The sequence below is a fragment of the Odocoileus virginianus genome, chromosome 19 (assembly GCF_023699985.2).
Source record: "Odocoileus virginianus isolate 20LAN1187 ecotype Illinois chromosome 19, Ovbor_1.2, whole genome shotgun sequence".
In the NCBI taxonomy this organism is placed as follows: Eukaryota; Metazoa; Chordata; class Mammalia; order Artiodactyla; family Cervidae; genus Odocoileus; species Odocoileus virginianus.
In genome coordinates this window covers 14,932,664-14,948,285 of record NC_069692.1, presented here as the reverse complement: position 1 = coordinate 14,948,285, position 15,622 = coordinate 14,932,664, and the positions used below count along the sequence as shown (strand labels likewise).

Here is a 15,622-nt window from a genome sequence, read left to right as displayed (position 1 = left end):
ACAGAAGTGTGTAGTGTCGTAGTATGCTGTTACTTCAAAGTGGATAAGCTGTAAATGTGTATTTCAAATTCTAGAATGCTACAGGCTGAAAATCATATGATGAAAATCTAATGCACAAGGTGATGATATTATGAGATAGGGCCTTTGGGAAGAATTAGGTCAAAAAGGCAGAGCCCTCATGAATGAGATTAGTGCTCCCATAAAGTAGGCAGAGAGAGATCCTCACCTCTTTGACTATATGAGGACACATCAAGAAGTTGGCAGTCTGCAACCCTGAAGAGGGCCTTCACCAGATACAAAAGATGGCCATGCGGGCACCCTAATCTTGGACTGCCAGCCTCCAGTACCGTGAGAAACAAATTCCTGTTGTTCACATGCCACCCACCCTGCAGTACTATTACAGTAGCCAAAATGGACTAATAAATTGGGCAACAACCGAAAAACAGGTAAATACCACTTTATAAAAATTAAAAGATGTTTAACTGATATGCTAAGAAGGGAGAGAAAATGGAATCATATACAATGCTTAATTTAAACACCCTCCTTCCCCAACACACAACAGGAAAAACAAGGGCAACAAATAGAAAACAGTAAGTTTCTATTTATACGGTAAATACTAGTCCAAATCTATCAATAATCACCTTGGAGATCAGAGGCCTAAATTTATTCAATTAAAAGACAGACTGACAGTGTTCAAAAAACAAGACCCAATTATACTGTCTACAAGAAACTCACTTTAAAGACACACAAAATAAAAGTAAATGGAAGGGGGGAAAATACAACATGTGAACACTATATGAAAGTAAGTGTAGCTGCATTAGTTTCAGGTAGAACAGACTTCAAAGCAAGGGAAGATATCTGGGATAAAGAAAGACATTACATAATGATAAAGGGATCCAATTCTCCAAGATGTTAACAATTCTTAATATGTATTCACCTGATGACAGAGCATCAAACTGTGAACACAAAAGCTGGCAAACCTGCAAGCAGAAACAGATGACTGCACTGTCACAGTTAGAGAGACTGCAGTGTCTCTCAGACATGGACAGACTGCGCCAGAAGACAATCAGCAAGGACAGCTGCACTCAACACCACCAATCAAAGGGACACCTGCCATCTATAGACTACTCTACCCAATAACCAGAGAACACACATTCTTTTCCAAGAGGACATGGAATATTAACCAAAACCACACTGTTGACAATAAAACACTATCAAACTTGAAAGAACAATGACTGCTCTCAGACTACAAATCAACTAGAAATCAATAGCAAAATGGTAACTGGAAAATCCCCAAATTCTTAAAACGATGTTACTTATCTAAAATAAACACAGAAGTCAAAGTCTCAAGAGAAATTTTTAAAAATCTGAATTAAAGTAACACAATTTATAGAAACTTATGGGATGTAGTGAAAGCAGTGCTTTTAGGCAAATTTACAGCACTGAATGCATTTACCAGAAAAGAAAATCTAAAATCATCTAAGCTTCCATTTTAGGAAACTAGAAAAAGAAATGCAAACTAAACTGGAAGTAAACAGAAAAAAAGAACTAGACTAGACACTGATGCAAGACAGAAAAGAGAAGAAAAACCAATGAAAACAAAACATGGTTCTTTTGATCAATAAAATCAATAAGCCCCCAACCAGGCTAACTAACAAAAAAAGATAACACAAATTACTAATGTTAGAAGTGAAAGAGAGGATGTCACTGTAGGTCCTGTGGACATGAAAAGGATAATGAAAGCATACTATGAACAATTCTATGCCCACAAATTTGAGACCCTACATAAATGGACAAAATCCTTGAAAGATACAAGCTGCTAAAACTCACACACAAGAAACAGACAATTTGAATAGACTTCTATTAAAGAAATTTAATCAATAATTAACAGCCTTCCAAAACAGCACTAGGCACAGGCAGGTTCACTGGTGAATTTTACTAAATATTTAAGGAATAATTACATCAATTCTCTACAATCTCAGAGAAGACAAGTAGAGGGAATACTTTCTAACTTATTCTATAAAATAAGCATCATTCTAATAACAAAACCTGACAAACACATTATAAGATTAACCTTTCTCATGAATAAAGGCATAAATTCTCAACAAGATATTAGCAAATTAAATCCAACAATGTAGGAAAAAGAATTACACACCACAACCAAGTGGGATTTGTCCCAAAAGGCAAGACTGGCTCACAGTCAAAAATGAATTAACGTAATACATCACATCAAGAAGATAAAAATGGTATGACCACATTTTGGATACATACAATGAATCTGACAAAACCCAATACTCATTCACAGGCTTCCCTGGTGGCTCAGATGGTAGAGAATCCACCTGCAACGCAGGAGACCCTGGTTTGATTCGTGGGTCAGGAGGATCCACCGGAGAAGGGACAGGCTCCCCACTCCAGTATTCTTGGGCTTCCTTGTGGTTCAGCAGGTAAAGAATCTGCCTGCAATGAGGGAGACCTGGGTTTGATCCCTGGGTTGAGAAGATTCCCTAGAGAAGGGAAAGGCTACCCACTCCAGTATTCCAGCCTGGAGAATTCCATGGACTGTATAGTCCATGGGGTCGCAGAGAGTCGGACACGACTGAGTGACTTTCATTTTCACTACTCATTCACAATAAAAATTCTCAATAAAGTAGGAATAGAGGAGAACTTTCTCAACTTCGTAAAGAATATCAAAACACTTACAGCCAAAGTCACAGTGACTTGTGAGAAACTGCGAGTAAAAACTTGGAAGCAAATGAGATGTCCTTCAGTAGGTAAATGGATAAATAAACAATGATACATTAAGACAGTGGAATATAAGTCAGTGGAAAGAAGAAATGAGTCATTAAGCTCTGAAAAGACATGGAGAAACCTTAAACAGATACTACTAACTGAAAGAAACCAATCTGAACAGGTTACATACATACATATATCTATAGTCACAGCTGTATGACACTCTGAAGAGGATGAAACTGTGGAGACAGCAAAAAGATCAGCAGTGGGGAGCTGGTGGAGGGATGAACTGGCAAAGTACAGAGAATTTTCAGGGCAGTGGAACTACTTTGTAAGCTACTATAATGGTGGACATGTCATTATATATTTGTCCAAATCCATAGAAGGCCCAACACCAACAGTGAACTCATGTAAATTACAGACTTTGGGAGATGATGATGTGTTAGTGTAGGCTCAGTAACTGTAACAAACGCACCTCTCTGGTGGGGAACGTTTGCAACAAGGGAGGTATGCATGTCTGAACACAGGGCATAGATGGGAAATCTCTATCTTCCTCTCAATTTTTCTGTGAAGCTAAAACTGGTTTCTAAAAATAGTTTTAAAAAAGCATACAAAAGGTTAATACACTGTAATCAGGTGGGGGTGAGCTGGGAGAAAGCAAACTTGGTTAAGCTTTTGAAATTCAATAAAATTAGTTTACCATATTAACAGACTGAAGAAAATTACCACCAGGGCCATCTCAAAGAATGCAAAAAAGTAATTTGAAAAATTCAATACCCATTCATTATAAAACAAATTTAAAAACTCACCTAGAGCCAGACATCCTGGAATGTGAGGTCAAGTGGGCCTTAGGAAGCACTACTAAGGAGGACAAAGTGGTGGTGATGGAACTCCAGCTGAGCTGTTTCCAACCCTAAAAGACCATGCGGTCAAAGTGCTGAGCTCAATCTGCCAGCAAATTTGGAAAACTTAGCAGTGGCCACAGGACTGGAAAAGGTCAGTTTTCATTCCAATCCCAAAAAAAGGCAATGTCAAAGAATGTTCAAACTACCGCACAATTGTACTCATCTCACATGCTAGCAAGGGCATGCTCAAAACCCTCCAAGCTAGGCTTCAACAGTACGTGAACTGAGAACTTCCAGATGTACAAGTTAGATTTAGAAAAGGCAGAGGTACCAGAGATCAAATGGCCAACATCTGGTGGATCACAGAAAAAGCAAGAGAATTTCTGAAAAACATTTCCTGCTCCACTGACTACACTAAAGCCTTTGACTGTGTGGATCCCTACAAACTGGACAATTCTTAAAGAGATGAGAATACCAAGACCACCTTACCTGCCTCCTGAGAAATCTGTATGCATGTCAAGAAGCAACAGTTACAACCAGACATGGAACGGACTGTTTCAAATTGGGAAGAAGTGTGTCAAGGCTATATATTGTCACCCTGCTTATTTAACTTATATGCAGATTACATCATGTGAAATGCTGGGCTGGATGAAACACAAGCTGGAATCAAAACTGCAGGGAGAAATATCAATAACCTCAGATATGCAGATGACTCCATCCTTAGGGCAGAAATCGAAGAGGAACTAAGAGTCTCTTGATGAAGATGAAAGAAGAGAGTGAAAAAGCAGGTTTAAAACTTAACATTCAAAAAACGAAGATCATGGCATCCAGTCCCATCACTTCGTGGCAAATAGGTGGAGACACAATGGAAACAGTGAGAGACTTTATTTTCTTGGGCTTCAAAATCACTGTGGACAGTGACCACAGCCATGAAATTAAAAGATGCTTGCTCTCTGGAAGAAAAGCAATGACAAACCTAGACAGCATATTAAAAAGCAAGACATCACTTTGCCGACAAAGGTCCATATAGTCAAAGCTATGGTTTTTCCAGTAGTCATGTACAGATCAGAGTTGGACCATTAAGAAGGCTGAATACCCAAGATCTGATGTTTTCAAACTGTGTTGTTGGAGAAGACTCTTGAGAGTCCCTGAGACTGCAAGGTGACCAAACCAGTCAATCCTAAAGGAAATCAGTCCTGAAATGTTCACTGGAAGGACTGATGCTGAAGCTCCAACACTTTGGCCACCTGATTTGAAGAGCCGCCTCACTGGAGTAGACCCTGATGCTGGGAAAGGGTGAAGGCAGGAGGAGAAGGGGATGACAGAGGATAAGAGGGCATTACTGAGATGGTGAAGGACAGGAAAGCCCAGTGTGCTGCAGTCCATGGGGTCACAAAGAGTCAGACATGACTGAGCAACTGAAGAACAGAAAAAACTTTCAGCAAACAAATAGAATATCCTCGACTTGAGGATACCCTTAACTATCTTGTAGATGCTTTGATAAAAGGCATTTTATCAAAAAATAAAGGCAAGAAAAATAAAGAAAAGTACATACTTTGTAAAGGAAAAGATAAAGCTGCTTTCCTTCACACATAACTGTCAACATGAAAAATCCCGAAGAACTTACAAAATGCTACTAGAACTACAAGTTTAATAAGCTCACAGGACACAAGGTCAGTATATACATATCAATTATACTTCTGCATACTAACAACAAACAACTGGAAAGTGAAACTAAACAAAAATATTTATAAACCTAGTAAATATACACCAGCTTTCAAACGATGAAAATTAAAAAACACTGAAAAAAGAAATCAAAGATTTAAATAAATGGCATAAGAAACTCAGAGAAGGCAATGGCATCCCACTCCAGTACTCTTGCCTGGAAAATCCCATGGATGGAGGAGCCTGGTAGGCTGCAGTCCATGGGGTTGCTAAGAGTGGGACACCACTGAGCGACTTCACTTTCACTTTTCACTTTCAAGCATTGGAGAAGGAAATGGCAACCCACTCCAGTGTTCTTGTCTGGAGAATCCCAGTGATGGGGGAGCCTTGTGGGCTGCTGTCTATGGGGTCGCAGAGTCAGACACGACTGAAGCGACTTAGCAGCAGCAGCATGATAAACTGAACTCACTGATTGGAAAGACTCCTCATTAAGGTAATTCTTTCTAAACTGACCTATAAATTTAACCCAAGCCCAATCACAATTCCAGCACGTGTTTGGTAGCAACAAACTATCTGCTTTCAAAACTTTTAGGGAAAGGCAGAAGGACTAGAATAGCTCAAAAGAATGTTGAAAGAGTTGGAAGAATCACACTACCTGATTTCAAGACTAACTTGAAAGCAGCAGTAATCAAACTAGGGTAATTTACGCAAAACTGTGGACACAAATAAAAGAACAGAGCTAAGAAAAACAAATATGGTAAACGGCTTTTGATAAAAGCGCCAAAGCAGATCAATATAGAAAGAACAATCACCTCTACTCTTTGAAGGACATCATTATGAGAATGAAAACACAAGCCACAGACTTGAAGAAAATATTTGCTGGTGGGAATAAAAATTGGTATGACCATCTTCGAGATAAATTTGGAAATTTCTTTAAAGTCAAATGTACATTTACCATATGATTTAGCAATCCCACTGCAAGATATATATATACACATTTTTCCATTTATTTTTATTAGTTGGAGGCTAATTACAATATTGTAGTGGCTTTTGTCATACATTGACATGAATCAGCCATGGATCTACATGTATTCCCCATCCCGGTCCCCCTCCCACCTCCCTCTCTACCTGATCCCTCTGGGTCTTCCCAGTGCACCAGGCCCAAGCACTTGTCTCATGCATCCAACCTGGGCTGGTGATCTGTTTCACCATAGATAATATACATGTTTCGATGCTGTTCTCTCAAAACTTCCCACCCTCGCCTTCTCCCACAGAGTCCAAAAGTCTGTTCTATACATCTGAGTCTCTTTTTCTGTTTTGCATATAGGGTTATCATTACCATCTTTCTAAATTCCATATATATGTGTTAGTATACTGTAATGGTCTTTATCTTTCTGGTTTACTTCACTCTGTATAATGGGCTCCAGTTTCATCCATCTCATTAGAACTGATTCAAATGAATTCTTTTTAATGGCTGAGTAATATTCCATTGTGTACATGTACCACAGCTTCCTTATCCATTCGCCTGCTGATGGGCATCTAGGTTGCTTCCATGTCCTGGCTATTATAAACAGTGCTGTGATGAACACTGTGGTACACGTGTCTCTTTCAGATCTGGTTTCCTCGGTGTGTATGCCCAGAAGTGGGATTGCTGGGTCATATGGCAGTTCTATTTCCAGTTTTTTAAGAAATCTCCACACTGTTTTCCATAGTGGCTGTACTAGTTTGCATTCCCACCAACAGTGTAAGAGAGTTCCCTTTTCTCCACACCTTCTCCAGCATTTATTGCGTGGAGACTTTTGGATAGCAGCCATTCTGACTGGTGTGTAATGGTACCTCATTGTGGTTTTGATTTGCATTTCTCTGATAACGACTGATGTTGAGCATCTTTCCGTGTGTTTGTTAGCCATCTGTATGTCTTCTTTGGAGAAATGTCTGTTTAGTTCTTTGGCCTATTTTTTGATTGGGTCATTTATTTTTCTGGAGTTGAGCTGGAGGAGTTGCTTGTATATTTTTGAGATGAATCCTTTGTTTGTTGCTTCATTTGCTATTATTTTCTCCCACTCTCAGGGCTGTCTTTTCACCTTGCTTATAGTTTCCTTTGTTGTGCAAAAGCTTTTAAGTTTCATTAGGTCCCATTTGTTTATTTTTAGCTAAGCAAAGAAGCTATAGACACACAAGACAAACTTTATAGGAACGATAACAGCTATTTCATTTCCAAAACCTGGAAATGCCCCTCAGCTGTTGAGTGGATAGACAAGCTGTAGTAATCCAAGCAATGGAATACTATTTTAACAATAAAAAGGAAGAAATTACTAATAGACACCATAGTAAATTAAATCAACTAAAGAAAAATGACAGAAATAAAAACAGGAAAAATAATATGGAAGAAAAAAGAAGGCAACATAACACGAAATGAACTCATGTCTTTAAAATGGAGAATCCTCTAAATAAATGTAACAAAAAGGACATTCAAAGATACAGTAAGAATTTCCTTGAAGAAATAAAGCTGTATCTTCAGAAAAACCCACTATTTTCTAGAATAAAATGTGATAGAAGATTTAAAGTCAAAAATATTTGATTAATTTTAAAGATAAATACAACTCTTCAGACACCCAGGCAGTAGAGACAGATCAATTGTGTATGAGACGTGTTAAAAGGAAATGGCTACCAGGGCACGTACAGAACATAATCCACAGAAATATCTCAGATCCCTAAAGAAATGGGTGTTATTATTATACCAGTCCACCATGTTTCTCAAGAAAGCAAGAGGCATTTTTAAATATGAAAAAATTCAAAGATTTCAATAGCCATGAATTCTTTTTGAAGAAATCTATTAGATGACCAAATGTGATCAATTATGAGATGATACATAAAAAAAGAAACAAAACTGAGAGAAGCTATGGTTTAAAAAAAAAAAAAAATGCTCAGAACTATGAATCCACTTAATAGTACATTAGTGGTTTTCCATCAGAATCACCGTTGAGAATAGTAAACCACACTGCTGGGACCCAGTCAGCATTTCCAATAAGTTTAATCCAGGATATACTTTAAGAATGACTGGTTTAGTTCTAAGGTTAAACAACTGAGGGAATTATGGTTAGAAAACAAAACAGTCATATAAAAAATAATACAAAGAAATTCTAGTTAAAATTGGCAAACTGAATATATAAATTACTTTAGAAACACCAATAAAATGATAAATAAAAGATTTTTAACCAAAGGAATAAAATTAAAAGGTAAAAAAACTGAATAATACTGAGTTAATAGGTGAGAAAGTTAAATTCTAAATCATCAAAGGAAAAAAGTTAAGCAATAAAATTTGTACAGGATCATCAAACAGATCAGGAATAGGCGGTACCACATACCTTCATAAGAGAGGCTGAAGGCAGAGGTGAAAATAAAATGATTAGTTGAATTCATTTTTTTAAAGTGCAGTTAAGACCCTTAGATTTCATTTCATTTATTATACTGGCCAATTGAAGAGGATAAGGCAGGATTTTTCAACTATTGCAATATTGACATCTGGGGCCAAATAAGTCTCTGCTGTTGAGGGCTATCCTCCGTGTTGTAAAACATTTAGCAGTATTCCTGGCTTCTACCCACTTGACACTATTAGCACCTTATCCCAAGTTGTGACAATGAAAAACATCTGCAGGTATTGTCCAATGTTCCCTGGGGCACAGCTGAGAACCACTGCTCTAGAAACATCTCTTGAGATAACTCTTTCAGAACCTCTCCTGATGAAGAAGTGTTTAACATTCAGCAATTCCTTTACTTTTACATTCTGTTAAATTCAGAAAAAATTAATTCTGTTTAAAAATATATGTTCAGCATGCTACCACTCCTTAAAAAGGTATTTGTTTATTCATCCATGTGTATGCATGCATTGACAGAGAAGAAATGTGGGATTTTGCTGGTGACATTTACATTTTGAACTCTGCATGGCTTGGCTATTTATATCAACTATGAAGCATTTCTACAAAATCAAGTCATTGTACTAAAAAATAAAAATCTAGCAAGAGACTGTACAAAACTAGCAGTCAGGAATCACAAGCTTCTTCTCAATTACTTAACATCTTGGGCAAAAAATGATAGTTATTGTGTACAAAATACAGTGATTCAAAAAGTCAACGCTACTCACTAGCATCATTTTAAGACTGGGGTGGGGAAAGCACTTAAGTAAGCATCAACTGCTGGTGATGCTGTAGTTAGAGGATTAGGTGGCAGTCCACCTATGTTTATAAAAATGCTTAATCACCACTCAGATAGATAGCCATGCTTGAACCAAGGATTATGATCAATCTAATTCTAGACCACTAAATAGCAAATACACAAAACAAAAAAACCCACAAAATGAAATTTAAAAAATTACCACTCCAAACTCTGTGATACACAGTAGTACCACAAGTAATTTTTCTACACTTTTCCCATAGTTCAGATATTTTCTACTGTTTTCCAAAACAAAAAAAAAAATCTTGGTAAAAATTGATTAAGTCTAAAGAAACCTGAGCAAAGAAAAGAATGAGGTTCATTTTCATTCTGGCTTAACTGATCTAAGTTCACGACCTGAATACTTTTGAATATCTGACTAAATTTCAATGTGTCAAAACATCTAAGTAAATGAGCATATTGACTGTTAAGACCATGGAAGAAAGGGATTTGTAAAATACAAGGCATATTCTCTTTTAATCGCTATTGAACTGCACTAAAACTGAACAATTCAGAAATAATGAGAGACACCAGGAAACAAAGGGGAAAAAATAACCAGAATTGCCTAGAACCACCTAGCCTCTCTAAGCACCAGAGACCTAATTACTGGAAGGTAAGAAAGTGTCTCCTTGTTACCATCTTTCCAATGCACCTTCATATTAACAGTAACTAAAAGGCTGTGTCTGTAGAAGTGTGACTAAGGAGAAGAATTTAGCTGTAAAAATTTTAATAGGAATGTAATTTTTCCCACACTGTTCACTAAAACGATTTAAAACACGTTTTTATTAATCCCCCAAATCTTTTTTTAACCATAATCGTCCTCGAGGCAAAAAAGACTGATCATCACAGGTCTAGAAATTGAAAACAAAATGGAAAATGTGTATCCCTCCTTTTAAATCTTTACTATATAAAGAACATGCCCATTTGCTAACTGGACAAAATCAGACTTTACAAATAGAATTACACAACATCTCACCTCCCTCAATTAAAACAATTCTATAATAATCATTTTGCAAAATATTAAGTTTATTACCCTAATTATGCCTCTTATACTTAATTATTTCAAGTAGATTCTCTACTTTCTTACTGACATAAAAATATACCAGCTTTGAAAGAAAGAAAAATATACCAGTTTTCCACGCCCAGCTACAAGAAAAAAAAACTGCGTGTGTGTGTGGGTAAAATCAAGACAGTGACCTGGGTTGGAGTAACCTCTATGTAGTATTTTACTAAAATTTAACATTTACAGTTCAAGCTACATTGAAAACTTTTTAAAAAGAGATATGCAAAAACAACAGAAATGCTACCTAATGTATATCATGGAGTCATCTGGGAAGTCAGACGAACAACTGTTAGAAACAGAATTTAGAAATCATGGGTTAAAGAACTAAGATTTGAACCCAAATATCTCGCCCCATATTACAAATACCTTTATTAACTGTAGAGTCAATTTTTGTCTATTGGGGGACGGGGGAGTGTTTATATCAAATTCAGATTTGTACCACCCGAATCAAAAAATCCTGCCACTATAATGAAGAATGGTTTCACTCTAACAACGCTATCTAATCAAAATGCAACGTACACCAAATTAAAAGTGAGGTGTCGTTACACAAGCATCTTTCTGTCAAAAAACAGGTATCTGATACCACAGAACTGACCAGCTCATTTTCTCATATCATTAAGCTCGAGGACTCACTCCCAGATTTGGGGCTGTTTAAAAAGCATGTAACTGTATCAGTATTACTGCCGAGCTGCCCCACATATCCGTCATTTAACTGCAGTCTGCGCGACAGAACAAAGAGGCCTCCGGGAATGGCAGTGCTGCAGTCTGAGGTCGCTGGGAGGAGATGACGAGAAGATGGGGTACTCCACAAAACGAAGCGGCCTAAGACCTTTGTAGGAAGAGCCCAGGCAGACATAAGACATAAAGCACAAAAAGGGACCTGGAAGAATAGGGAATAGCCTTCATGAAAAGCGGGTGGGGGAGGAAAAACTACTAGCTCTCAGCTTGGAATCTCCCATCCGGGTCATTCACTCATGTTCACTGCTCCTCGTGGCTACCCGGGTCGGCTCTTCTAAAGGCTCAGAGCCGCGAAGCTGTGTCGGAGTGGCCAAGGGAGATAAGGAGAAAACGGGAAAGAAAGGCCTCCCTGTTGGGTGGGGTAACACGGTCCCGCCGGGTCTCACCCAGGCCTGCTCGGGGGCTTTTCTCTTTCATCTCTCACGCTAGCACCCCTCAGGCCGCTAACAACCAACTTACCCAGCTCGCCATGGAGCACAGCCCCAAGACGCTCCCCATCTCCACAACGTCGCAGGAATAGCGTATGCCAACAAAATGGAGACAGCAACTCCCCTCGCCTTTCCCAGCTTATTTACTAACTACAACCCACTTCCGGCGCAGAGCCCACCCCGCCCCTCAGCTTGCGTCACTTCCTTAGCGGCCTGGGCCGGGAGGGGGAGGACGTCGTGCTGGGTTGCGCACGCGCGGCCCTGGGTTCCAAGCCTCTGTTGTTCGGCGATAGCGCTTCTAATTCAGGTGGCAAAAAGCGTCTTGTTTTTCCACTTTCGCATCTTTTCCCCCCAACTTACGTTCTGAATTTATTCTTGAAGCCCACTTATTCCTACTCATTTGCGTGCTTCCAATTCTATCACTGTTTGCGGCTGTAACATTTTAATTTCTTGTCCTGTTAAGATGTTACAAGAAGTTTGCACATTTAAAGTTTGTAAATTAGTTAAGACTTACAGATAACAACGCAAACATGTTATTGATTGTATTGAATAGCACGAGCTGTTGAGGAGACATTTATCACCCAATAAGCTATAAACATCTTTAAAATTATTTTGACCTACAAAAAAGGTAAAGTGAAAAACGTTATAATCGTGAACTTTCCTGTCTTCAAGAAATAACATTCCAAACCATTGCTCCCGATTGCCTCACTCCTCACCCTCCACCAAAAGATGGTCATAATGAATGAAAGTCAGAGACGAACCAGCAATCTGTGCTACAATGTCTTCTATTTACTGACTTGCAAATTGCTCTTCAAAGTGGTTTTAGCCAATGTAAACTTTCTCCAGCAGTGAGAATTGTGTGTCACATTTTTATCAGCACCAAGGTTACTCACACTCTAATTTAACTAATAAAAGAGAAGTGAAATGTCTCATTATACTATCAATCTGCATTTCCCTGATAACTAGTAAGGTTGAGAACTTTTTATTGACTATTAGGACATTCTCTTCTGAATAAAATACCTTTTCAAGTATTTTGCCCATTCATCAATTGGGTTATCTATTCTTTATTGATTTGTAGATAGTTTTAGTCTATTTTTGGATACAAATTCTTTGTTTTGTGTGGAGCAATTACATCCCCCAATCTGGACTTCCTTTTTCTTTTTGTGATATCTTTTGAAGATTTGGCAACCCACTCCAGTATTCCTGCCTGGAAAATGCTATGGACAGAGGAGCCTGGCAGGCTACAGTCCATGGTGTTTCAGAGTCGAACACGAGTAACACTTTTTGACAACACCTTAGCATGTTTTAAAATTTGTTATAACTTCAAATTTAACAAACTTGATCCTAAAGTTACGTGATTTTGTTGTTTAGACCTCCTCACTAGTATCAAGATTTTAAAGACATTTTCCTCCGTATATTTTCTTCTAGTTTTAAAGTTTTGCTCTTAAATGCTTAGGTTTTTAATCCACTTAACTGATTTTGGTGTATGGTAGGAGGTGAAGTCTAATCAGTGAGATGATGGTAAACTGGCTCTCTGGGGGGAAAATAGCCCTGATAAATAGCATTTGTAGATTTCTGTTATAAATACTCCCACTATGGCAATTCCCATCTATCAGTGTTTGAAGAAGACACTTGTGAAATTCTTGACCATTTAGGAATGGTTTGATCTCGTGCCAACATACCAGGTCCGACTCTATTCTAGTTTTTCTTATAGATAACCAATTTTCCTAGTATAAATTAGAGAATAATAATCTCTCTCATCTGTAATATCATTGCTGTCATACATCAATTCCCATACACATGTTTCTGAGCTTTATGGATTGGGTTGTCTATACATAGTTTACTAACACATAAGTTTTAATTATAGTTGTGTCTCTAATAAATAGTTTTAATTATGGTTGCTTTAAAATAAATCTTGATATCTGGAAGGTTTCTATACCTTATTCTTCATACTTGTTTTGGCTGTTCTTGATCCTCTTCTTTTCTCTGCACATTTTAGTCACGTGTTCGAGTTTGGATGATAAGTCATATAGTCTCAGGAGTCATAAGAGTGATTGTTGCTGTTCTGTCGCTCAGTTGTGTCCAGCTCTTTGCGACCCCGTGAACCCCATAAAAGTTGGGTGTGTAATGAATTTGACTATAAGTTTCTTAGTGGTTAGAGAGTTTCTCAGTGAGACATTATTAGCATTCTAGATTGCACAGCACTTTATTATGTAAGATTAAGCTTTGTGAGACTGATTTGTTAGTGTTATTAACCCCCACTTACTGTGAGAATTATCCCCTCCTCCTAATTGTTTTGATACCCTCTAAGGAACAATATACCCATTGGTTGTGAATCAATAGCAAAGTAAATAATTATTAGCTATAATTAACAAATTGTCTACTTGCCGACTGTGAGAAAGTTAAAAAGATGGCTTTTTAAGATTTGTATTCAAACACTATCCAATACATGTTGTCAAAACAAACCAGCAATTCAGGAGGAGCAGTTTCCCTAGGCTACTTTTTATAGCACGTCAAAGTCATAATGCCAAAGCACAAATTACTTACAAAGGAAGTAAATTAGGAGTTTTAAAAGATGCTAATTGCTTAGTTCTCTAATGGCGTGACCTAATTCAGGAGTCAAATTTAAAATATCTCAAGTGGGCAATTTTCAAAAATATTAGAATAATAATTTTTGAGATGGTAATAGGTAGCCACCGTCAAAAAGATTTCAAGTAAGTTTGGGTGGTACTGCACACTATATTCTTGTGATTAATGTTGCACATTAACATTGGAAACTTATTTTACTTTTAAAAACCTTTTCTCCCCCCATGAAACATGTATTAATATCTATCATGAAGGATGGACTGCCTAGCCTCCTGGCCATCCGCCTAAAATATAGTTTTCCATAATTGAGCTTTTTGATCATTAGATCAAAAGACTAGATCTTTCTGAGCACTAGAGAGCTCAAGGTTATATTCCTTGTCAAGAATGTGAGCAGGCTCTATGTTGCCAATTAAGGACAAGATATAAATTTTGGCATTAAAACAAATGGAATTGAAAATTAATAGTCTTTTGTATTAATAATAAGAACAAGACACAGGTCAGAACAGACATGGACAAGAAGTGGGCTGAGAGAATTCTGGAATACTACAGTCAGGGTTAAGGTTTTCCTCAGGAAACATTCTGGGTTCATTATCACATATGGATGAACAAAGAATCAAAGCTACCAAGTAGAGGAAGATTGTGATAATTGTAACCTGAGAAAAATGGAAAGCAGGGTTACCAAGGTTATCCTGGTAATAGTAAAACTTTCAATAATACATTAATAAAAATCAGCTTATGCCAATGTAATACCCAGGATGAACTTGGCACAAAATTTACCCTAATGTAACCAAATAAGTAAGTTACTCTGCAATCTAGATCTATTGACTATCAGTTATTAAGTATTATGAGAATATCTACCCAAGTAATAATTTTGCTTTCAGAACGTACCTTCATGGGAATAAAACCATATCTTCAGTGTAAAAGAAAATACTTAGTTTTATGTTTTCTGTGGCAATCTATGCCTAGTTTCAAGTCAGAAAAGGATCAAAATACATCTTTGCTCCTTAATATTCTGGGAATTACTATCTGATATGTAAGGAGACCATTTTTATTATCCCTAATTCTCAGATTATATTAAAATACAAGTTTAAGAAAAACAAGAGTAGGCCGTGCTTCAGATTAAATTCATACAGCATAGTCCATGACTGATTTTTTTCTCCAGAATAAGTGTAATGATGTAAATGAGTGCTAAGTCGCTTCAGTCATGTCCGACTCTTTATGACCCTATGGATTGTAGCCTGCCAGACTCCTCTGTCCATGGATTTCCCAGGCAAGAATACTGGAGTGGATTACCATGTCCTCCTCCAGAGGATCTTCCCAACTCAGGGATCAAACCCATATCTCTTAAGTCTCCT

General features: G+C 37.6%; 1 protein-coding gene across 1 annotated transcript in view; it reads right to left on the bottom strand.

The window, feature by feature from the left end:
• Positions 1 to 11,851, bottom strand: part of SERINC1 (serine incorporator 1) — a 36,730-nt gene extending 24,879 nt beyond the window's left edge. The window contains exon 1 of the mRNA XM_020887665.2: positions 11,713 to 11,851. Coding sequence (XP_020743324.1) covers positions 11,713 to 11,751 — 39 coding nt within the window. The 5' untranslated portion in view covers positions 11,752 to 11,851. The remainder of the gene's footprint in view (positions 1 to 11,712) is intronic.
• Between the last annotated feature and the right edge of the window lie 3,771 nt (positions 11,852 to 15,622).